At 44.6% G+C, this 24,068-nt stretch overlaps 1 protein-coding gene across 3 annotated transcripts in view; it reads right to left on the bottom strand.

Moving 5' to 3' along the window:
- Positions 1-23,882, bottom strand: part of SH3KBP1 (SH3 domain containing kinase binding protein 1) — a 224,141-nt gene extending 200,259 nt beyond the window's left edge. The window contains exon 1 of one of the 3 annotated variants that reach the window (XM_035542036.2): positions 23,326-23,882. In XM_035542036.2, coding sequence (XP_035397929.1) covers positions 23,326-23,329 — 4 coding nt within the window. In that variant the 5' untranslated portion in view covers positions 23,330-23,882. The remainder of the gene's footprint in view (positions 1-23,325) is intronic. The other 2 variants (XM_035542038.2, XM_035542037.2) reach the window with 2 other exon arrangements.
- Positions 23,883-24,068: the final 186 nt, after the last annotated feature.

Below are 24,068 nucleotides of genomic sequence, written 5' to 3'. Positions count from 1 at the left end.
TGCTAACTACACAATGAAAAGCAAGAGAGCAAGAGTGGCACAATACAAGATGACATGCAAACAGAACTTGAAAAATTTACCACTGAAACTTAATACTCAGACTGGGAGGTGCTTCTGAGGGTCTCTAGTTCAACTTCTTGTTCAACCTGACTGACCAGGAATTTGTCCACGTGGATCCTGAAAATCTCCAAAGACACAAGCCCACCCACCATGCACGGCTGTGAAGGTCCATCTCCTTAATAACCTCCCTGTAGGCATTGAAAGGTTGTTATTAGGACCTCCTAACTCTTCTTCAGGCTATACAGCTGGAGTTTCTTAAGCCTCGGATCCCTCCACTATTTTGTGCACCAACTGTTGGACCAACCTGGTATCACCTGCAGTCTTGTGGAGAGTGCACTGTACTGCCTTCTCTGGTCACTGATAAAGGTATTAAACACAGCAGGTCCCAGCACAGCTCCTGGTGCTACTCCATTTATTACCAGAACACAGGTAGAGTACAACACATTTACACTCAGATTCAGGTTGGAAGACACCTCTGTAGATCATCTAGCTCACATCTCCTTACTCAAAGCAGAGACAACTAGAGTGCAGATTGCTCAGGGCCTTGCGCAGTCAGGTTCTTAGTAATTCCAAGGATGGAAATTGAAGTATTCAGTCACCTTTAAAGTTAAAAAATATTTTTGTATGGTTAACTGGACGTTGCTGTATTTCAGTTTATGCCTGTTGTCTCTCGTCCTTTCGCTGTGTACCACTAAGAGGAGTTGGGCTCCTCTTCTTCACTCTACCACACCAGATATTCAGACACATTCAGAAGATCTCCCCCAGCCTTCTCCTCTCCAGGCTAAACAGTCCCACCTCCCTCAGACTCTACTATGCCAGACACTCCAGTCCCCCACTCATCCTCACGGCCCTCTGCTGGACTCACTTCAGGATATCCATGTCTCTATCGTATGGGAGAACCCAGAACCAGACATAGCACACCAGGTTTTCTCACCAGAAAGAAGTACTAGAGCTGGGTCACCTACTGGCAACGCTCCGCCTGGTGCAGCTCAGGAAGCTCTCAGCTTTCTTTGCCACAAGGACACGTTGCTGACATGTGTTCTCCTTGGTGCCCACCAGGTCCACCAAGGCTTCCTTCTGGCCAGGCAGCCCCAGCCCATACTGGTGCATGGAGATATTTCTCTCAGGTGTGGGACTCAGTGTTGCCCTTTGCTCAGGAGGATCCTCTGAGACCTTCTGTCCAGTCTGCTGAGGTCTCTCTGAAAGGCAGCACAGCCAGCTGTCCATCAAATGCTCCTCCCAGGCCTCTATCCCCTGGAGACTTGCTGAGAGCACTCTGTCCTATCACCCAGGTCATTAGTGAGATGGTGATCAGTACTGGCACCAATAACCACCACTGCTAGGGACCAGCCTTCAGCTGGACCTTGTGCTGCTAATCACAACCCAATTCTCCACCCACCACTGAGAACTGGACTTTCCCACTGGTTTCAGGAGCCTGGAATTGCTGAAGGCCAGTATTACTACTACAGATCGAAGAGAATAAGGCACTAAGTAACTCTGTGACAAAACCATAAGTCTGTGACAAGACCCTCACTCCCATTCAGCAGCAGGCCCACACTTTTCTTAGGCTTTTTCATGTTGCTTATGTACCTGTAGAAGCCTTTCTTGTCCTTCACATCCCACACCAGATTTAACCTCATGTGAGCTTTGTCTTTTCTAACCCCATCCCTGCACACTTAGCATCTCTAACTTTCTCCCAGGTCAATTCACCTTACTTCCATCTCTTGGAAACTTCCTGTGTCTGCTTCGTTTTTGACAAGAGCAACTTGTTCATGCACTATGGCATCCTGACACCTTTGCTTGTTTTCCTGCTCATCAGGATGGACCACTACCAAGCTTAAGGTAGGTGACCTATGAAAATCAACCAGCTCTCCTGGATCCCTCTTCTCTCCACAACTGTCTCCAATAGGGTTCTTCCAAGCAGATCCCCAACCAGCCCAAAGTCCAGGTCAGCTCCTTGATCACTTCCGTCCAGAAGCTGTCATCAACACACTCCAGAAACTTGCATTGCTCATGCCCAGGGTATAAGCAAACTACTCTGTCCCTCCAATAGATACCAGCATGGTTGAAATCCCCCATGAGGGCCAGGGCCTGCTAACGTGAGGCTTCTTTGAGCTGCCTGAAGGTCTCACCCACTACTCCTTTGTGGTCAGGTGGTCTGTAGAGACACCGACCACAACATCACTCACGTTGGTCTGCCCTCTACCCCTAACCAACAAGCTCTCAGTCCATCACCTGTCCCACAGCAGAGCTCCATGCATTTCAGCTGCTCTGTTGCACAAAGGGCAACACTTCTTCCCCACCTCCCAAGCCTGCCCTTCCCAAAGAACCTCTATCCATACATTGCAGCACTCCGGTTGTGAGCTATCCCACCATATCTCCATGACCTCAATGAAATCAGAACTTTGCAACTTCGCATAAACATGCAATTCCTCTTACTTGTGCGCCATGCTAGATGCATTAGTGCATCTAGACAGACATTTCAGAGAGGCACCCAGCCATGCTGACTTCCCAGACAGAATACGAGAGCTTTCCCTGTAGTTCTGATAGGCACTTCTTCGTGCTTGGGGTGGGCCCCCTTCACTCCTGTTTTGTGGGTTACAAGGTCCCTACTGTTTGCATCACTCCACACATTTGCTTGCCAACCCAGCCCTTCACTTCCTCACAAAATTGTTGGTCATCATGTCCCTTCCGCACCACTATTATTTTAAAGCTGGTTCATCTGGTTGGCCAGCCTGTTAGCAAAGATGGTTTTGACCTACTTAGGGGGATCCCATCTATTTCAAGCTACCCTCAATCCTCAAAGAAGGTCCCATGGTCATAAAACCAAAACTGTTGCTGACACCAACTACACAACCAATTGTTACCTGCAGGATCCACCCACGCCTCCTCACACCCTTCCCCCTCACCAACAGGATCAAGGACAAAACCACCCAGGCACCCATGCTCTTCACCATCAGCCAGAGCAACGTAGACACAACTGACACTCCAGATCATGCCTGGCAGTATCATTGGAGTTTATGTGGAAGAGCAGCAGAGCATAGTAGCTTGAGGGCCAGACAAGCCTTGGCAGTCTTTCCACAACATTCTGGACCCAAGCTGCTGGCAAGCAGCAAACCTCCATGGATGACAGGTCAGGTCAGCAGATGGGAGCCTCCACTCCCCACAGCAGGGAATTTCCCTACTGTTATCACTTGCAGCTTTCTCCCTGTGGCTCAGGCCTAGCCAGGTTAGGTGCTTCACTGGACTGAGCACCCGGTCCCTCATCTGCTGAAAGGGCACTGAACCTGTTCTGTAATTGCAAACCTTGAGGTAGAGCAGTAGCCCTCCTCCTGGCATAAGAAGTTACAACCTTCCAGCTTCCAGACTTGCTTCTTGGGAGTCTCTGCTCCCCACCCCAACAGGCAGAGAATCTGTTGAACTTGAACCAACCATTGCAGTTAGAGAAAACATGAAAAACCAAGGGGACATACTGTGAAAAAAACTCTAAAAATAGCATCTATGTTATCCACAAATGCATAAGTTACCCCAGAGAGCTCAGTAAAGTTGGCTCAGTTGGCTGTTGGCCCACACAGCAGCCCTTTACAGACTACTAGGTTCAGGCAGCAGCACCAAGGTACACACGATACTTTAAGTCTCCCATCAGTGAAAATGTGTATCTCCACAGAACATGACAGAATTCACGCTCAAAAAAGGCAAAATTCAGACTATTTAGCAGGGTATTTCCAGTTTGGTCGAGCTCAGACAAGATTGTTTAAAAGCAAGGCCCTGTATTCTTTACTTTTAGTCTACTAGGATGCACTCGCTCTCAGGACTCACAGCTTACACACTACTTTTTGCATGTGACAAGTCATTTCTCTCCCCTGCTGCAGAAGCTTTTAAATCTTCTGCTCATTTTGCTGTGGATGCAGTTACAAACTGCTTTGCTCAGAGTTCTCCCTACGCAACCAAGAGGTGGTAAGAGAGCTGTAACAGGGAAGCAGGAAAGGAGCAAGGACCGTCCTGGCTCCAGCTACTGATTCTTCAAACACTTCTCAACATTTGGGCTGCAACAAGACATACCGAAAGAAGACCAGCAACTCTCCCAGTCTCTAAGGCCCATGCCATAAAAGACTTCCAGTACCTGTGCCTGTTGCTGTCCTTGCAGTTTTCCCTAGAGAAGACCATAAAACTAACGCAGTTCTTGACAGTTTCAGTTTCTTATGAATTATATTCTCTCTCATATGAAAGAGAACAAAAAGTAGAACAGGGCTCTTGACTTGACCCTACAGCTGTTTGGGTAGGCTGGAAGCACTGGAGTTATCTTCTTGCCTGCCTTGAACTAATTCATATACAGACAGTTGTTCAGCCACTTTTGTTTTACTGGAAGTTTAATTAAACAAACAAAAAACCCCACCCTTTACTATGCAGGCTCTTATATGTCTATGAGTTTTTCCACTTCTTAAGAATTATATATAAATATTTTTAAAAGCTGTCTCCTCTCAGAGGATTTGATTACTGTAACATAAGTGTGTGTGTAAGCTGACAGAGACACGAGTCACCAAAATGGACCACACAATGATGATGTTTATAGACTCTGCGAAGGAAACCAAGAGCATAAGAGCATAGTTTGGGAAGATGAAGAAGAGCACACCTAACAAATGTGCAGATTGTGACAAACTGATGGGAAGGTACTCAGCAGATTACTCAAAGTTCTCATTTATCATACTACTGAAGCTTGCAGAGTATATAACAGCCTAAAAGTGCTTCATAATTTATAGGGCCATAAAGCTGCAGTTTTTAAATCAAGCTCATTTTCTAAAGCATGCTTCATGCCAGCTTCTCAAACTGTGGTTTTGAAAAATTCATTCTGCCACTCAAATTTAATCTTTTTCGTTTCTTTTGAGATGAAATTTGGTCTTCGTGGAAGCTGGATTGATACTGGAGGCAATGCTGATCCAGGCAGGCTAAGAGAAAAGCTTTATCTGAGTTTTGCTACACATCTGCAAGTACATCATACCTCATTCCTGAAGTGCTGCGCTAGGTTGTTCCTCAGGAACTGGACTAACAAAGCGTCCCAGTTTGCACGATGATTTATGAGGCAAAGACTCTGTGGACAAAGAGCTCAAACTGATTTTATTTGTGAACCAACAAAGGCTGGTCTTAGGCCCAGCTCTGCCAAGGTAAACAGCTTGTTACATTAACAGCCAAAACCCAATCCCTTTTAAGCCAAAAGCAGAATTAAAAAAAAAATGGGGCAGAGAGATCTGGCTTCTCTTTTTGGTTTATTTTTCTTGAACATATCATGCCCCATTATGCCTGAAAGTCCAACCTGTCCCAACTTGCAAACTCCAGCTATAAGGACCCTTTCTGCTGTAAAAAGGCGTTTTTCAGTTTAGGATTCATTCACCAAATCCAAATATGAAATCTAATATCAAAAGCTATTAAAGTTATTTTGATCCAAAAAGGGAATAAATATTCATTCCTATGCCTACACAATCAGCTATTTCCTAACATTATATTGCCATCGATCCTGATTGGAACAGAAAAAATCATGAAATGGAATCAAAACTAGTTATTACCAGCTCTGCTGGAGACTTGCGCAGAACAACTCATTACTGCAATGTCAGGGACAAATACACATATATATGTATGTATGTATTTAATTTAATGCTTAGTGGTTTGGGCTTAAAATAAAAGATTTGTTGATTTTGTTGATAAAGAAAGATTTTACTTGGCTTGTTTCCTTGCCACATTTTAAATGACAAGGAAAATCTAATCTCTCAAAGCTGACCTAGTCAGAATAAGCATTTGTTAAGTAATATCACCAAAATTTGAAGAGAGGGATGCCTGAGTTTATGCTAGTTTCAATTACTGTACGGTGTCTTTCCAAGCAAGAAATGAATCAAGAAAAGAAAGAGAGATTCGCTACCATGCAACAAAACCAACATTATTAAATCAGCTTCTGGTGACATCTGAAGTGTGTAGGCACAATGGAAATGTTATTAATGTCTTTGGCACTATTCCACCCAAGTAACAGCATCCATATGGCAACACCACCTTCTGCAGCAGCATGGTTTCACACACAGTTGCCGACCTTAAACCTAGTGTATGCAGTCAGGCACAGCAGTTAAAGGGTTAAGAGCTCCTCTACTCTAAATGTTTTTCCATTTGTTAGTCACTCAGCTTCAAGTGAATGATAAACACACAGGTTGCACTGGCTTACCCCAAAAAAAAAGCCAGAACTGAAAGTAGACAAACTACCTTCAAGCATTCTACACTAAAGTTTTAAATTAACATTCAAAGTCCATTTCCTCAGAAGACAGTGCAGCAGAGCTTTCCTCTTTTGCATACACATAACTGTTGAGAAGTAACAAAGACAGGAGCAGGAGCAGGTATCGCGCCAGTCTCACTCTTATGCCACCCTACGCAGAAGCCTCTACAGGAAGGTCTCGGTGACTACAGAAGGCTTCAACTTCTCTACCACCTACCATTAATCAACTACCAAAAACTATTAATCGAGAAGTTTGAACGGGTTTCCTTCTGTTATATGCCACTTCTCTTGTAAAACAGTTCCAAAGATTCATTTGGTAGCAAATACTTAATAGTTTATCAACATTTTCATTATAAATACATTTTATAAGCCATTAACAATCTGGCCATCAGATTCCATCTGCCTCAAAACTTGCTAGACAAGGTCTTACTTCAAATGTGCTGTTCTGTTTGATAAACCTCGGTATGAGCTGGTGAAAATATTATGCTTTTAGTGCTTACAGGCTAACTTTTTAAAAAAGAGTCTTTTCGCTATACAACAGGTTGCAACAAAACTTTAGTAAGACATTAGGAGCCACTAGTAGGGGAAAAGTCAGTACCTTTTATTATACCTAATGACAAAGTACAATTTACATCTAGAACTCACATGGGGAAAAAAGAATAAAAGTACATTACACTCAACAGTGCTGTTCTCCTAACCCATGCCTGGAGAGCCAGATGGCCTGAAGACCAAATGCGACCTATAAAGCCGTTGTTTTCTGGACTCTAGGAACATTGAGCAGTTGGCAGGACAATCAAATGCAGGATGCTATGGTACAAATGTGCCTGAGGGAGGAGGAGGAGGATAGATTTATGTAAGGTCTGGCAGGATTTATTACAGGGGGCACAGCACTGATTAAATGGGAGTGCGCTGGCATAACCACTGAATGCCCATCTTGGGCTCCAAAAGTCCTTCCTATGCAAAACCATCACAGCTGCTGCAGGCACCACGCTCGAACTTCTCTGTGACGAGGATAATTATTGCTAAATGTTTGTTAACATCTGGGATGGAAGCAGAGTTTGCATAGGGCTTTCCTACCGCAGAACAAAATAATCTGTAGTTTGCAAAGACTCAAGCATGCTATAATTCTGGATGAAGGAGCCACTGAACAGCCCCTCTGAGGCATCACTCTACCAGAATGGAAACACCTGTTCCCATTTACAAACTGAAACGCACACAAGAAACAGTTAAATAATAGTAATAATATACCATTAACTTCACAGTTTAAACGTAGATTGCAACTGGGATTTTTAAGAAAGATTAAGCTTAGGCTCTTAAGTTTTGTAGCACATTTATGTCAGAAAACAATAAAAATTTTGTATGTGCTTGATGTCAAGCAACCATTGAAGAACCATAATTTTCTTGAAAAATGAATTCCAAATTTTGTCCATTTTTTTTCCTTTTGCAACAGCAAAAATAATGTGTGCTGAAACCATTTGTGAGGACTCAACTTCATGAAAAAAAGAAAAAAAACTTGAGGGGGAGGAAAAAACAAGATTAGAAGGAAAACCTGCACTATTGAATCTTTCAGCGGTTAAAACCATGTTACTTGATAAACAGCAACTCCTCCGCTAAGACACAGCTTTCAGTTTACATTCTATTTTCATATTTACCCTTTGAGAACAATGGGGGGGAGCTAAAGGTCATAGTCCTAGAATGGTATCTTCTCTGAATCACTCAGCTGAAATTGCAGAGCAATCACAGAAGGGAGGTACCTCAGTCACACTGCACGTGGATCCTTCTACGTTACAGGCATCAGGGGTACTTTTCACTAGCTTGCAGGACGGAGGAATTAACTGGCTTCCAGTCGAAAGCAGCCTCAGCAAGCTATCCTTGCTCCCTACAGCAGGCTAACGCTGCTGGTGCTCAGCTCAGCCGCCTGTCAATACCGGCACCGCCAGGCCCAATCCCTCCTCCAGGCCACAAGCGCCCCTCGCCCGGTCTGCACGGGCATTTTGGCAGCGCCAACGTCGCAGCCAGCCACGGAGCAGCGAGGACAGAAGGGAAGCGTCTAAGGGAAGACACGCCATGCGATTCGCATGGCCGGGCACACAGAAATGCTCCCAAGAGCCACCTGCACGTAGGCCACTGGGAGAGGGCTGCATGGAGCCACCCGCTGGCAACCCCACGGCACCGAAACCCCCTCTGCCGTACACGGAGGGCTGGTGTAAGGCAAAAGCAAACCCCAGCCAAAATCTCGTTTAGAGGAGAGAGTGAGCACTCGTGGTTCGGAGTGTCCTGGTGTGACTCTTCTCTGGGCAGCAGCTGAGCCGAAGCCTCTCCAGCTTACACACAGCCCTAACTATCCTCCAGGAAAAGAGGAGAGCTGGCTCTCTGTTTTCAAAGAGGGATTAGTATGCTAGGTTCCAGTTTTTACAAAAAAACAAACGCCAAGTTATTCTAATGGAATGTGCTCAGCAGGACAGGAAATACCTTATATTATGGTGTTAAGGCATTTGGTATGACCATAATTCATCACAAAAGTCTCGCACTTACAGTTAGGTAAATACAGAACAACAATAAGTCAGTATGTCGGTATTTCTCTATATACGTGGGGAGTTTTCACATTAAGCATGAATCTCATCGTAATTCTGTGGTAAACAATTTCAGACAGGTCATAAATGTTGTGAATTTATTCAGCTTTTCTTATTTAGGCCTATCACAGTAGTTGCATCTCACTGAACTTATTACTGTCACGCTTGTATCTATGAAACAAAACTTTTCAAGCAACATGTCAAACCACACCTGACCATCAGAGCTACAAGCAAGTAAGGTGTAAGCAAGGAAAGAAACGATCGATGCAGTTGTTCTAAGTGGCAGCTCTCACATCTGCGTTTCCAAAGGCTTCCTTATCTTCCACAGCAGATCTACCGACGTGTTAGATTAATGGGGCCAAGTCTCCTTAACCCTTTTTAGATAGATTGCACGGATCATCACTGACGTTCATGTGGCTGGCAGTATGGGAAGCACCCATATTGCACAAATTAATTTATCCTGTCCTACAAAGCAAAGAGGTCCTTCTGCCTTGGACAACAGACTCCTAGCATCCAACTGTTGCCATTGAAAGAGGTTAACTTTACCTTTACCTCACCAGTTCTACCAGAGTACTTCTCAGATGCAGCAGGTGCTCCCAGTATACATACAGCATTCACACGCAGGCTTGCTTTTGATTCACATTGTAATCAAGTTTGTATAACAGAAGTAAATGGTGTTTCTTAGAGGTAAAGCTGTCTTGAGAGTTGGTTCACTTGTTTTAACTTGTTTTTCACCTCAGATGCTAATGAATACAACGAGCCATCCAGAAGAAATGAATACTGATTAGATTCAGAGAGAAATATTTAACATCATCATCTTAACGTGAGTTCCTGGCTCCTCCAATATCAATAAAAATAACTCAAAGTCTGCAACGGTTTATACCCATTGTTGGGATCAATAGGAGACGAGAGGAGAATTGTGAGTTAAGCCATGCAAACAGAGACAAATAAGTCCCATTTGACTGAATGAATAAAAACTCGTTAGTAATGCTACTCATGGTGTCCAAATCGCATTTCTCAGATAACTGAGAAGCTAGGAAAGACATTATTTACTCCTTCAGAACAAAAAAAGGACAGACTACTCTACTTACATAAATATAGCTAGAACTATATATAAAATTACCATTTAGCTAAATTCATGAGAATTGTTACTGAATGAATGTGCCAACATAAGAAGGATAGAAAAGTTGATGACATGAAAACAACTGCTGTTTAAGATTACTCAGAAATACTAGTCCAGTGTAACTGTCATGTGATTCTGGGCCCGTAGTTGCCTGGATGTGTGTAAATGCTGATGGATAAGCACTGAGGTGGAAGGTCAAATCAAAAAAAAAATTACTGGAAAGCCAGGGAAAAAATACCTGTTCAGTCATTTGATATGGCATCATCTAACTCTCAGGAACACGAGAAGAGGTTGTGGTCAACAATTTGTTCAGTCTTCACATTGTGTACTGCATAAATTTCAATTGTTAAAATTTCAGAACTTCTAGGACAGCAATATTCACCCAGTCTCATTAAAACCAGACTATAAGCACGTGTGTAATCATGAATATGATCTCAGATGAGCTTGGAGCGTTTCACTACAGAAGCCTGAACTGTTACCGTTGTTACCCATCTTTGCCAACAGCAGCAAGGCTTTTGCACAGGAGGAGGATGGGAAGAATACGACGTACTCCTCTGCATCTTATCCACGTTTGCCTGAAGTAGTGATAAAGATGGGTTTAGATTAAGTGACCAGAGTGTAAAGTGGTGCACAAATACATCCGTTGTGGTATTTCTGCTGTTGGAGGTGAAAGTTTCTGCAGGAAGAGATTGCTCACAGCAACAGTCTGATACAACCCAAATCCTTGGACCGTGTTACAGCCCTTCACTATGTAATGCCAGCTGCAGACAAACACTGTCTCAAAATATTTTCAAAGGTATGTGGTTCTCCCTCAGTTTCATGGAATTCTACTATTTTTAAGGCAGCAGTTGCAAAATATTTATCCCAGCAGCAGCTCTTGTGATTAGACGTGTAAAATATTAAGATTACAAACCAGTGACATGTTTTAACTGACACATTATAAACTGTCACAAAGAGATGTACTGTACAACAGTGAGGACCTGGATTTGATGTAGAAGAGAAATAAACAGAAGATTTTTTTTTCCTTTTAACCCTCTTTTACGTAAATCCAAGTACTTCAATCTACAGAACTTAGCATTCAGAGAAAGGTCAGGCCGTGTATGTAACTCCTCGGCAGTTTCATAATTTATAAGCCAAATGAAAGGACACTTACTGTAGTCCTTCCATACACAAGATTGTCAGGTATTACAAGAGCTATAAAAGCTATATGTGTGTGTGCTGGGGCTCACAGCCGTAAGTACATGAGCTCAGACCACAGGTAATTTGCATCTCACCACTATGGTCCAATACAAGATTTACATGCTAGTACTAAACCATCCCCACTAACCTTTATATTACACTGAAACAGCAGACCAAAAAATCTAAGGTGTTAAAAAATAATCAAACAAACAAAAAAACCTAACTTGCTCACTTATGTGAGCGACAATGAAAGGCATCGTAGCTGTCTGGACAAGCAGGGATGGAATCAGAAGAGCCAAGGCACAAATGGAGTTGAGCTTGGCAAGGGATGCAAGAAATAACAAGAAGGATTCTATACGTACATTGGCCAGACAAGAAGGGCCAAGAAGAGCGTTTCCTCTCCAAAAAGCGAGAAGGAAGAACTGGTAACAACAGACATGGAGAGAGCTGAGGTACTCAACAACTTCTTTGCCTCAGTCCTCACTGCCAGTCAGGCTGCCCATGTACCTTGTTTCCCTGCACCTCTACGTGAGGGCTGGGGCAGCAAAGTCCCTCCCACTATAAGCAAGGAGCAGGTTCAAGACCACCTGATGAAACTGAACAGGTACAAGTCCATGGGGCCTGATGCTATGCATCCCAGGGTCCTGAGGGAACTGGATGGTCTTTAAGGTCCCCTCCAACCCCAAGACGTTCTATGATTTGATTAAAACAACATCTTCACCACCCATCAGTATGATATTTTCTCTTGATTAATAGAAGGCTGCCGTTTGTAATCCTTATCCACTTGTCTTTTTACATCAAATTATTTTATTATCCTTCAAACTCCAGCAAGAGTAGAAGTGCTGAGAAAAAGCAACGCTGTTTTAGAAGCTGAATGCATTGCATGTAAGGATTCACAAGCTTCAGATGATTCTTGGGCAAATAAACCTAACTATCGTATCAGATAACACGTGTTGACTCTGGGCTTTCAAATTTCTATTTTAGAATTCAGGATGCAAATCCGAAGAAGTAAGTTTTAGATGGTACCTTTAATGCCTCTGTTTTCTCAGCTCAAATCAGTACCTGCAGGTAATTTCTGCTGAATGTAAGTGTAATTCACAAACTTATTTTTTCTTCTCTCCTGAATTAAAATTTTCTTCTCTCCTGAAAAATTTTTCTTCTCTCCTGAATTAAAATGTTCCCACATCACAGCCATTAACTCCTTTGTTTTGCTTCAGTGGTGCTTTTCAAAATCCCATGTATCAATTGTGCCTCAGTGAGTAAGTACTTCCATTAAAAATTAATTTTCTCATAGAGAAAAATCTCTGAATTTTGAACAAGGCAAATTCTTCCAGAAAGCAGATCTTACGCTTCATGTAAAAGACAGCTCCCCAGGACTCTTATAAAAGCAGGTTAAAGACCTCAAGAAGTCTCCTTCACCTGGAGAAACAGTCACTATTAATTCTAAGAGATCTCCTTGAGCTTGAGAAATATTGTGAAGAAGGACAAGCTTATGACTAGCATAAATCCCCAAAGAGCAGATATTACATAGAGCTCCTCCTTAGAAAAACAATCCTGAAAGCAAAAATTGATGCAAGCCAAACAAGTACATCTGAAAGCTTGTCATCGACTTTCATCGCGAGCATGAACAGCTTGTGACCTGATGACAGCATTGCTCCAACAGGGAATTTAAGCCACAGCGTGCTGGTTGAACAAGAATGCTCAGCGGAGCCGAGCATGGACTGAAAGCACAAACAATAGCCAGCATTTAGGCAGAAGAGCCTATCGCCGTGTCCAGGACGCAGGGACAAAGCAGAGAAAGCCACAGTACGGAGCTCTATGGAACCGGAGTAAACATAAACAGAGGCAACAAAACTATTGTTCGACAAGCAACTGTTCTTCTGGCAACCTCCTCCTCCCATCCGCCACCAGTTACCAGCGCTGGTACTGTCTGGAGTAGAACAAAGCACGCTGTCAAGGAAGCTATAATAAGAGGTCTACTCAAGACAAGCAGAACCTCCTTGAACGCTGGCACCGAACTTTTCTATAGCATCCAGGAGGCAGCAGGCAGCTTACAGCCATACCACCAAGAGAACTTGAGCAAACAGAGACAGCACTGGCACTGAGTATTATCTACCTTAACCACTTCTTTTAAGGCTAGCAGAAAAGTCTACTTCTCCCTCGTCTATGGAAAAGGTTCCTGAGTTCCTCCCATTTGAAAAATAATCGCTAGTGACCTTCCCTGGTTTGCAATGACCCAAGCTCTTGGAGCTAAGGAAACCGGACACTAAAACCAATGCTACACTTCAGAGGATCTAAAGCAGCAAAGGGCACGTATTGCATTTCACATCTCTTTGCCCAGTAAGGCTGTACTGACATCAACTCCTTGCTTTTGGTTTTTGAGCTGTCAGACTCGAACACACAGGAACTGAAATTCTATTTAAAATAGCAACATCCTGCTTTTAAGTTCTCCAAATTCAGACATCAGCACTTCAGCACTTGGCTTCACCAATTTCTATGACACGTTCTTCTCCACACACCACAAACTCTTTCGTCAGTTTACTTAATCCCTCTGAATCAGACAGTATCAAAAAGGTGGCTGACAAACACAGTATGCAACAGGAACCACAGTGTTTACCTTCCAGGGGACCATTTCTGACTCTGAAGAAACTCAGCGGACTGCAGCAACAGCCTCTAACACATAGCCAGTCCCTCTCCTTCCCGATACGGTATTTACAGGAAACCAGCTGAAGGTTGCTTGTCTTCCTAATTCTGAAATAAAATTAGTACAGGAACACCCACAATTTGCTGTATTCCACAACTGATTGTCATCAGAGTTCTGTAGGACCTTTGCATCTTAATATGGGGAGTTTTAAGACTATGCAGGTATTTAGGAAAGTTTCCTAAAAAGAGAAGTAGTGCACTCAAAAGGCAGATGAAAGAGCAGATGAATTTGAAGGAAGAGTGTATGAAAAGATGAGGGAGCGTCAGATACCTGAAAATAGTGGATGAAGAGCATCTTTCCTGAGAAATACGTGGAGAACAGTGAAGCAGATTTACTAAAAATATATCTTAAAAATTTACAAAGAAGCATAAATGCACTTCTGGAAGTGACAGGAAGAGGAGAAACTGCTTTCTGACAGAATGAGGTGAAGGAGCGACAAACTCACGGGAGGAAGTTTCTTATGCAGAAAACTCAACTACATTGCAGAGGAACATGCATTAAAATCTCTCTCGCAATGCCAAAATCAGCGCAGACAGCTTTGAATTGGCAGGTGGTAGTTCATCATGAACTAGATGGCATCTTTGTTAACCATTTATCTTAATCTGCCATGAACCACAGTCAACTGAGGTGTCAGCTAATCAAAAGCTAATTTATAGGTGCTTCACACACAAAAATTGGAGTCTTCTAAATAAGCAGCATGCTTAATGTAAAAAAAGCAAGCAGTTCCGAAATGCTGCAAGAGTGACAAAAGGAAAGACTGCTGGAGTTGACCCCAGTGGTTAGAGTAAAACTGACAGAAGTAATTCAGCTGGTTTTAAGTGCAGGTAGATAAAGAAAGATTTGATGAATGAAATGATCAGCAGTTACAAAGGAGTTAATAAAGTTTCAAAGAAAACTGAGATTTCCCGTTTTACAAGAGACCATTTGCCAGAGTGGCCGCAAACAGCTGCTGCCCAGGCAGATGAATATTAAAAAAAAAAAAATGTAACAGGTGAAGACAGCAACAGTAGCAGTAGGAGTCCTGCCTAGTCTAAAGGTTGTTTCTTGCAGCTGGAAGAGCTGATCTTACTCCTCCAAACTAGCCCCCTCTTCAACAGTGCTTTTTTTTTTTTTTCCCCTGTCACACAAGGATCAAGTTCAATCCTTCAGCAGCACCAAGTCAAGCATGAAAGCAGGCACAGAAAGTACTTTCTTCCTGCTGCATTAAGACCTCCCATCAATAAAATAGCAGCTAACTAAACTGGGTGATCTTTACCCCAAAGTCCCTCTGTAAATGCATGCTGCCCCTACGAAGTCGGAGCAGTTCTGTACAGCAAGCACTGCTCAGTGCAACCAGCAAGACTCCCCGACGGGTGCAAAAACAAGAAAGCTGCTGAGGAGCTGGTACAATGTGTAAGCTAAGCAGTTAATGTCCAACCAAGTCCACAGAAAGTTCGAGTTCTGCATCACTTGAAAAATGACCTGTTATTACAGTTATCAACAAAAATAACAACAAAGAGCACAGTACCAACATTAAGACCACGGCTACTAGCTATGAAATCAAAAATTAGTATCAGACTAAAATTAATGACTAAACTAATTCATTGATCGACTCAGAACAGCAAATCATTTAGAATCTTAAAACATGATCAAAGTTACGTGTTACCTGGCTCGTTAAACAAAACCACAACAAAAGCACAGAAATGTATCAAAACCATTGGACTCTACTAGTCAGAGCTGGTGAAATATTTTGACATTGAAATTAAATTGATTGAAGCCTGAACCAACCGTGGATTTCAAGGTTACATGCTGATTAACCTTTTCTTTCCCACAAGCAATCGAAATATACAGGTATAAAGGAGCAAAGTTTGCAAGCTGCCAAGTTGGTGCTCTCAACAAACGTTGGCAGCTTTGTTTTCTTGGGGGAAAAAATACAGCGTGTTCCAGCCTATAAATAAAAATATATACATATTTAATGTCAGGAGTGCTCACAAACGTACAGACAACTTAATCTGTGATCTTCTGTACTCTTCTGGAAGTGGAATTTAAAATACCATTACACCGGCAGTGAAGTCGCACATGTTTCTTGCTAGCAGGCAGCCTTTGCACTTCAGATGAGAAAACCGGTGTGATTTTTTCCCCAGTTAGTAGGACCATTTCCTGCCTGGAGTACTGGTGCTCACTCCCAGCTGGTCAGAAAGATCTGTTGCCACAAACTGCTTTATCACGCACTCAAGGTGAGGCTTCCCAAGCCTAGCTTTGACTAGAGGGCATCACTTTCTGTACACGTTTATCCTTCCCCTCCCTTTACCCAGTCATTTAAAAGCTGATGGGAGCAAAGCTAGGTTCTTCTTCAGTTTTGTGGGGTTTGGGTTTTTGTTTTGCTGTTTTGTTTTGGTAGGTAGCATCTGAGGGCTTTTGTTTTGTTTTGGAGGGGGGTTGTTTGTTATTTTAATCTGCTATCTAAGCAGGGAAATTGGACATTTCTACTGGACAAACATTGGTTCTGCAATCTAGCTGGAACAGAGCATCCAGATTAGCAGGAAATTAACATGGCCCTGCCTAGAGTGAAAGGTCCTGATGTGATATTTCTCCGTAAAACTGTTGATGATCATCAGGACACATTCACAAGAAATAACTGGTGAAAAAGAAAAGTATCCAGGTAACCAATCTTCATCCATAAAACCTTCAAACCCTTGTTTATAAATCAGCATCACCACTCTTCTGAAACAAGTCAGTAATCCTTACATTTGGAAACAATGATACCGGAAAGTTTTGTTTGTTTGTTTTTTAAGTCTTTTCATAACGAAATCCCAATCTAAAGGCATATTTTTCTGAGTGCACTTCGTTATTGCTGGTGTGCCCTCATATACTGGGAAGCAGACAGATGAGCATTAGCAGCTCCGGGAGACCTCAAGGAAAGAGCAGCAGTAATGAGAAAAAGACTGAAAAATCAAGCTGTTTCACTGCTAGTCAGTTTTATATCCGTCACAAGGACAGCAAATTTTCAGTGCTGCAGAAGCCTATCACAGAAAAAAAAAAAAAAAAAATCTCCTGCCAAGACAGCAGAGGATTAAAAATGTTTCTTTCCAGCGGTGAGGATGAATCAGCAACCACAGATAGATGACATATTTGATTTAAGCCCGAGATGAGGGCTTTCAATGAATGGTTTCACATTTGGCTCCAAAATGCAAAGTTCTGTACGCGAGCGGTAATATTCTAATACTTCTGCTCCCATTAACTACTGCTTTTATAATTGTAGCTATGTGGAAAGGCAGAGCTACACAGACAGAGACTCAGGCTGATACTGGTACACTGACACAGCACGGAAAAGCACCAGCAGTTGTGCTGCCCCCCAAGACCTCCTTCCCACCAAACCAAACCAAACCAGCAGAACACCCTGATATTATTTCTGTACGTGTTTGGTTTGAGATCTCATTATCAATACCAAGCGCCAACATGTTGCTCTGTAAATTAAGAAGCAATTTCCTGGAAACTGTGAGAAGAGGACACAATGTGTTGTAGGGATTTTTATTTTCCTGACGGTTTTTAAAAAGGCAGGTCACAACTTCACTTATTACAAATTTCTCGCAGGACACAAACCACTTAATTTTTAGAGAAGAGTGGGGTGGCCATTGAAAGCCAATTAAATATTGACAGATCAAGTTGTGCCTTGACTTGTAACACATGCAACCAATCTCCACGGACATTTTTGAAAAAGCGTTGGTCCCCAGGGCAGCTGCACACCAGCGCTGCCTTTGGTCTCCTTATAAATGAACAGACTTACGCTGGGTCTGGTGTGAGCCAGTTTCAATCATCAGGAGCGATTAAGCTGCACAGGATGAAAGAGCAAGGAAGAAATAAAGACAGACCGAAACTTTTCCCTTCTCTGCAATACTTTGAATGAAATTCAATGGCAGAGCTCAAAACGCACCTCTTTACGCTGACACTGTAGATTAATTAGAGGCTAGGGATATTTTCCGCGTATAACTGCTCAGCTTTCTATATTGCATTATCCTCGATGCTAGAGAGAATTGTTTCAGCACAGACGTAATTTCTGACCCACAACTCTAGACCGGTCTTCATCCCAAAACAAAAGCACAGATTCTCAGTGGCACCCACACTGGAACACAAACTGCTCCAAGAGTGAGAACAAAGCCACCCTTTCCCCCTCCACCCCTCACCATGCAGGACACTCCTTTCTCTAAGGCAAAGTTAGGAACAAAGCACGGCTGAGACACCGCAACAGACATCTTGCCGTGGAGCTTTTACGTAGGCATTACCATTGCACTCTGCAGATTTGGTTTCCACTGATGCTTCTCACTTAGCAGTAATAAAAAAGGGGGAAAAGCCAACTCCATTTGCTGATACAACCCGTGGCTGCTGAACTGCAGTATTGAATATTCTCTCACACGTGGGGACTTAGAGCTTTTGTCGTGTTTTCTCTCTGTGTGAAGCAGACTGTCAGCAATTACTTCTACATTAGCTGAATTACCGAATCTTGATACTCACCTCCTCTCTCATTCCCCTCCCCCTAATATATTCTTTCATCATTCCTCAGCGTACAGAATGTAGATATGCCCTACAGCTACCTCCTGCTTTTGCATCCAGGGAAAACATCCGCTCTTTGGTCCAGGATTTTGTACACTGTGATTTTAATAATTAAAAAAAAAAAAAAAAAAGGTAAGAACCATACAAAAATCCACCATAATTTCTGAAGAGTTTGCTCGGTAACAGCGGTGTCAGAGGAAAAACAGACACCATCTCTGTGGCTGTTTGCTCTCCTTTGATCCCATCAGGGCTAACCTGCTTTCAGCACTTGGGTGACCTCTAACATTTCAAACCTGGAATTTCAGCTGCTCCTTTCGCAACCCCAGTCTCTCCTCTTTCTCCTCCCAGCGCACGCATCCCCTCCCTTCAAGTGGGGAAGGAGTCAACACATTATCTGCAAGGTCAGTGCTGATCCGCTATATGAATTCCGACACGCTGCTGGTAGAATGATCACCAGCCAGCAGCACTCTCAAAAAAACCACCTATAACATCCCGTGAGCAGCAATTACAAAAGAAGAAGTCTAAATAACATTAAATTGTGTATATTGTATTCCATTTAAACAGAAACATGCAGGCACTCAGCATTAATATCAAAATAAGTCTGCTCATCAAGAAACTGCTAATTTTCGCATACATTTCCTTATACCTGGGCAGAAAAACATGGGTTTTCTAATAGCTTTGCCATAATTCTCTACATATGCATCTTTCGTTAACAAAAAAGGAAGAAGAATTCTGCTCTTTTAAGAAGCTGGAACTATCTGAAGTATGCTCTTCTTTATCGCTCTTTCTGATCTAAAAGCAACACCTAATATGAATAACTATGATGGAGACTCTGCAGAAAGATGAGCTACTTGAAAGGGGCAAGCAGAAGAGATACCAGCATACATAAAAGACTGTAAAATCAGAAATTATTTCCATAATCTTCTACATACACATACATGTATATGGATTTTATATTCCTTGATTTCACACCCCTATCTCGATCCATTCAGAAGGCAGTCCCGATAAGCTTTTATGACTTAAAAGCCATAGTCTCTGGATTTCCAGGCTTAAAAAAAAAGCTTTATGCCAGCAATTTTTGTATGAAATTTCATATAGGTTACTAAAAATATTTTATCAGTTCATGAAAACCCCGCTTGAACTCTGACCCCGAAGACATTCACAGGCTGTATAAATGTTGTTGTCAAACAACTGAAAATCCAATTTTGAGAAGCTCCAAAGCAACAGCACTGTCAGAAAGGAACCTACCACCATGAACAGAAGAATTAAAATGAGTGACACCCCATATGAGGAGGAGAATAAAGACTTTCTACAGGTTGAGTAAGGTTTTCATACAGCATTTCCCACAGAAAGCCTTTTAAGAGCTGCTTACAACCTCATTAATAAAAGCCTCAAAGTGAAAAAACTCATGCTAATCATCTTCCACGAGATTTTTCCTTGTTCAGCTGAAATTGTTCAATTGTTCTCAAGGATGACGTTACTGAATGACACATGCCACTCCTAGTCAGAAACATCTCATAGCCATTTTGCTGAAAGGCTCCAAAAGCTCCAACGTCTTGAAGAGGAAGCTGAAAACTTGGCGAGGAGCAGTGGAGAACTACAGACACACCTACCACCTCCTGCGTGCCACTTGCACAAATTCTGCCGAGCTCAAGACTTAAAAGTGCTTCGTTCTACATGGGACTGCGGAGTTGTTGGAGCTTACCAGCTGAACCCCCCATGCTCCCCCTTGCAGCGAGCCTTCTCCAGGATGCACCACAGGGCCGGGAACAAGTTTTATTGCAAGAGCAGCTCTTGCTTGCTGGAGGTCAGCGTGGCCCCCCACACAGGAAATGTGCTCGGAGTGCTCCCTCTATTGATGCTTCGATAAGAGAGAGGGAGAAAGAGGAAGTGGCCTGTCTGCAATGTGGAAAGAAGCAGAGGGGAAAGACATACCATGGTAGCGGGTTATGAGGAAAGCAGGGCAGAACTTGAGGGCAGGGGATAGAGGAGAATTTGGACAGGAGCAAAACAGAATTAGGAAGAGATTACAACTGGAACAGGTGTTGTGACTAGTACAGATTAGTCAGGCTCTCAAACAGATCCATTTTTTTCCTATTACATTACTTCTTGGTGTAACATTCCTTTGCCGTGTACAGACTAGCTGTGGTATTTCACAGCAAAGCATCTTTCTCAACCACTACGTCAATCCACGCACACAGGAGTTGTCTGCCAGTATTAGTAACGTAACTGGTTCAAAGGGCGCAAGACTGTCTGGATCTAAACCTCTAACCATGGTGACTTCACATAAACAAAAGCAACCCGTCCTCGCTTCCCCCCTGCCGGTGGAAAAGCTTTAAAAATACCTTGAGAAATATTAAAAGAAGCAATGCTAACAAACAAACAAACAAACAAAAACTCACAAAAGCTACAAAGTGAATCCTTCAGAAGTTTGGTGATGAAAGAGATCTGTAAACCGGTATTTGCACAAGCACTGTGATGAAGGCTTCAGCTTAGTCCCACAGCTGTATCATTGCACAGGACCCCCAGCCCCCTGAACGCACAAAGCTGGCTCAAAAATGAGCAAAGACAGCACAGCAGAAAAAAGGATCTTCGTTTACTGCAGAGGTTGGAAGGTGTGTCTCGACTGACACCAGGAGCTGCACATCAGCTGTTTGGTGAGGTCGCCAGCTGAACACTGCTTTCTGCAATCATATTGTACCCTTATGTTTTCTAAATTTAACAAGTAGGACATTTCAAGCTATTTTTCCCTGTGTAGCTACCATACCTTGCTCTTACTTTGTTTTCTGGATCTCCAGCTTGAGGAGGGCAGTCTGATATACGATCATGCAAAGCTCTTGCAAATGGGACCGAGGAGTTTCCTACCCACATGTAATTCTTATAAACAAACAAACACCCCACAAGCGCATCCCCACAAAACACCACCTCTTCAATTCTCAGGTATTTAAGGAAGGGGACTGAGCATGCTTCACTGTATCCACAATTACTTTTAACATCTTTGTCCTGACCCTTCTTTAAGTTTCAGGAACTACCTCCATTAATTCACTCAGCTCTCCTGACAAGCCCATTCCAAATGGGAATTAATTTACATTAAGATATTCCAACTACAATGTCATTAAAGAGCTCATGAAACATCAATAAATCTATATTTCTTCTAAGGCTTGGGGTACGTGCTGCAAAAAAGCTTGGGGCCATAAACTGAACTTTAATATGCACATGTGTAATACACATCTATACACATACACAGGCTTGGAATAACAGCAATATGCAGGGCCATACAGAAAATATAAATGATTTAAATGTGAGGCATGCAAGTAATTTAAAAATAAAAGGTTAGGAATCTCAATAGTGTCCTACATATAAAGAATTCACCTATTCTTTTCTGCATCTAAATATCTTTGAAAAATGCAAACAATGCTAAAAATGTTTTTAATAAAACTCTGTTTTCATTTGGTAGCTCCTAGAACGCCTTCACTTTTCATACTACTCATATCTTCACTTCCTTATGCAATTTTTCCATTCGTTTTTTAAGCTACGAGAATCACACTCCGCAGATGCAATGCTAGCCTACCTTCTCTCCTCTCTGTTTTTGTGAAGAGAGGTCTGACTGAATTACAGGGAGTTGGGAAAGTCATTATCAAAATGAGCTTTAAAGAAGCCAGATGTGTATGATCGTGGCCTGTCTGTGGGGGAGAGAGGAAGAGGGGAATAAAGAAAAAAAGCTGGCCTGCACTGCCAAGTTGGAGTGTTCAAAAAGCTTTCAAGGGCTCTAGCAAAGCAAGCTACTACGCTGCTACTTTATCACTTTCCTTAATCTTTTGTGCCACAAAGATTAAAAAAGAAAGGTAATATTTGCACTGTGGATTAAGGAGAAATCTGAAGAGTCTTCTTGCGTCACAATACAAAGTTAAGAACCAAAAAACATGCCCTGAGAGGGTAGGAAAACAAAAGTGATATGGCAAAACTCGATTGCCTGTGACACACCATACTGACGAAAGATTTCGCTCCATCCCTCAGCTATAACCAGCCACCTCGCTGTGTCTAAAGCCCTGTCAGAGCTCGGAGCAGCGTTACCTCGCAAGCACCCCAACCCTAACAGAGTCTTCTACACACACTCAATTAAACGTGGCAGTCTGGGGGTGCTGGCCTGCGGTCAGCAGCCTCGGAGGCGGCTCGGATGGATGGAGCTGAGCGAGTTGCGTATGCCTGGATGCCTTTCAGCCTGGACCGGAGCGCTCGGTGGAAGTCAATGGCGAAAAGGCAGCGCTTCATCCTGCGGCGTGCAGGTGCGGCAGCTCCGCATCGCCGGGGGGGCACCTGGCGGGCTGACCTCCCCAGGAACAAAGAGAGGGTAATCTGCCCCGTCTCCTCCCGGTGTGGCAGCAGGTAACACGCTGTAAGATGTCTGCCCGCACGGCGCGTTATATCCAGTCCCTTCAGCGACGCTGCCCTCAGCCTGCACCAGCCCGCGGGTACCAGCCCGCGCCTGGCACCGCCACCTCGCCTCACCCCGGCTCCTCAGCCGGGCACAACGCGGCCCTTCGGCCCCGGCCCCCCGCTGCCTCCTCTCCCTCCCTCGCCGCCCAGGTAGCGGCCGCTGCCCGCCCCGGCCGGAGCCGCCTCACGCAGCCCGCGGGAGCCACCTCACGGGCAGCGCCTGCCGCGACCCAACGCTCCCCGCCCAACCACCGACCCCACAACGGCCCTAACGGCCCCACAACCGACCCCACAACGGCCCCAGCGCCGGGGCTGCCCAGCACGGGTCGGGGTCCCCCCCCCCGCCCCGAGCCCCGCGGCTGCCACAGGCGAGCGGCCAGCCGGGGGAGGGGGGGAGAAGTTCGGAGCCACGAGGCGGGCGGGGGCAGCCTCACCCTGCCGGCTCCTGCCCCCGGCCCGGACTCACCCATTGATGTGGAGCCGGGCAGCGCCGGAGGCAGGCCGAAAGTTTGGGGCGGCGGCGGAAGGGGGAAGAGGCGGCTGCTGGCGGTGCTGGCGGTGCTGGCGGCGGTGCTGCTGCTGCTGCTGCTGCTGCTGACAGCGCGGCCCCCTCCCTGCTCGCCCGCCGCTCCCTCCTCCCGCAGCTCAGCGCCCGCCGCAGCCGGGCTGCGTGCCGCGTCCCGCCGCCCTCGGCATGCGTGTTCGCGGGGAGGGAGGGAGAGGAGGCAAAAAATAAATAAATTAAAAAAAAATAAAAATAAATAAAAATAAAACGAGGCGAGGGAAGGGGCTCAGCCGTCAGCCACCTGGGTGGGTTCCCCCGCTGCCGGGCGGAGCGAGGCGGGGACAGAGCGCGGCCGAGCCCGGGCGCCTGCCGGGGAGCCGCGGGGGTGGGCGGCTTGGCCGGGGGGGCTCTGCCCGCTGCTGCCGCTGGTGGCGGTGCTGCCGCTGCTGCCGCTACCGGAGCGGCTCGGCACGGCTCGGCTCGGCTGGGCGCTGAGGGAAGTGTCGCGAGACTGCGCCAGAGCCGCCGGGAGGGAGCGAGGGAGGGACGGGGCAGGCCGCGGGGCCGGGCCCGGCGGGGCAGGGCAGGGCAGGGCAGGGCGGGGAAGGGAGGGAAGGGAAGGGGTCCCCCGGGCAGCCCCGCTGCTGCGGGCGGCCCCCCGCCGCCACAGGTGCCCATCACAGCTGTGGAGGGCCCCTCGGCGG

This window comes from Cygnus atratus, chromosome 1 (genome assembly GCF_013377495.2).
Source record: "Cygnus atratus isolate AKBS03 ecotype Queensland, Australia chromosome 1, CAtr_DNAZoo_HiC_assembly, whole genome shotgun sequence".
NCBI classification, from domain to species: domain Eukaryota; kingdom Metazoa; phylum Chordata; class Aves; order Anseriformes; family Anatidae; genus Cygnus; species Cygnus atratus.
This window is presented reverse-complemented; position numbering and strand designations above follow the sequence as displayed.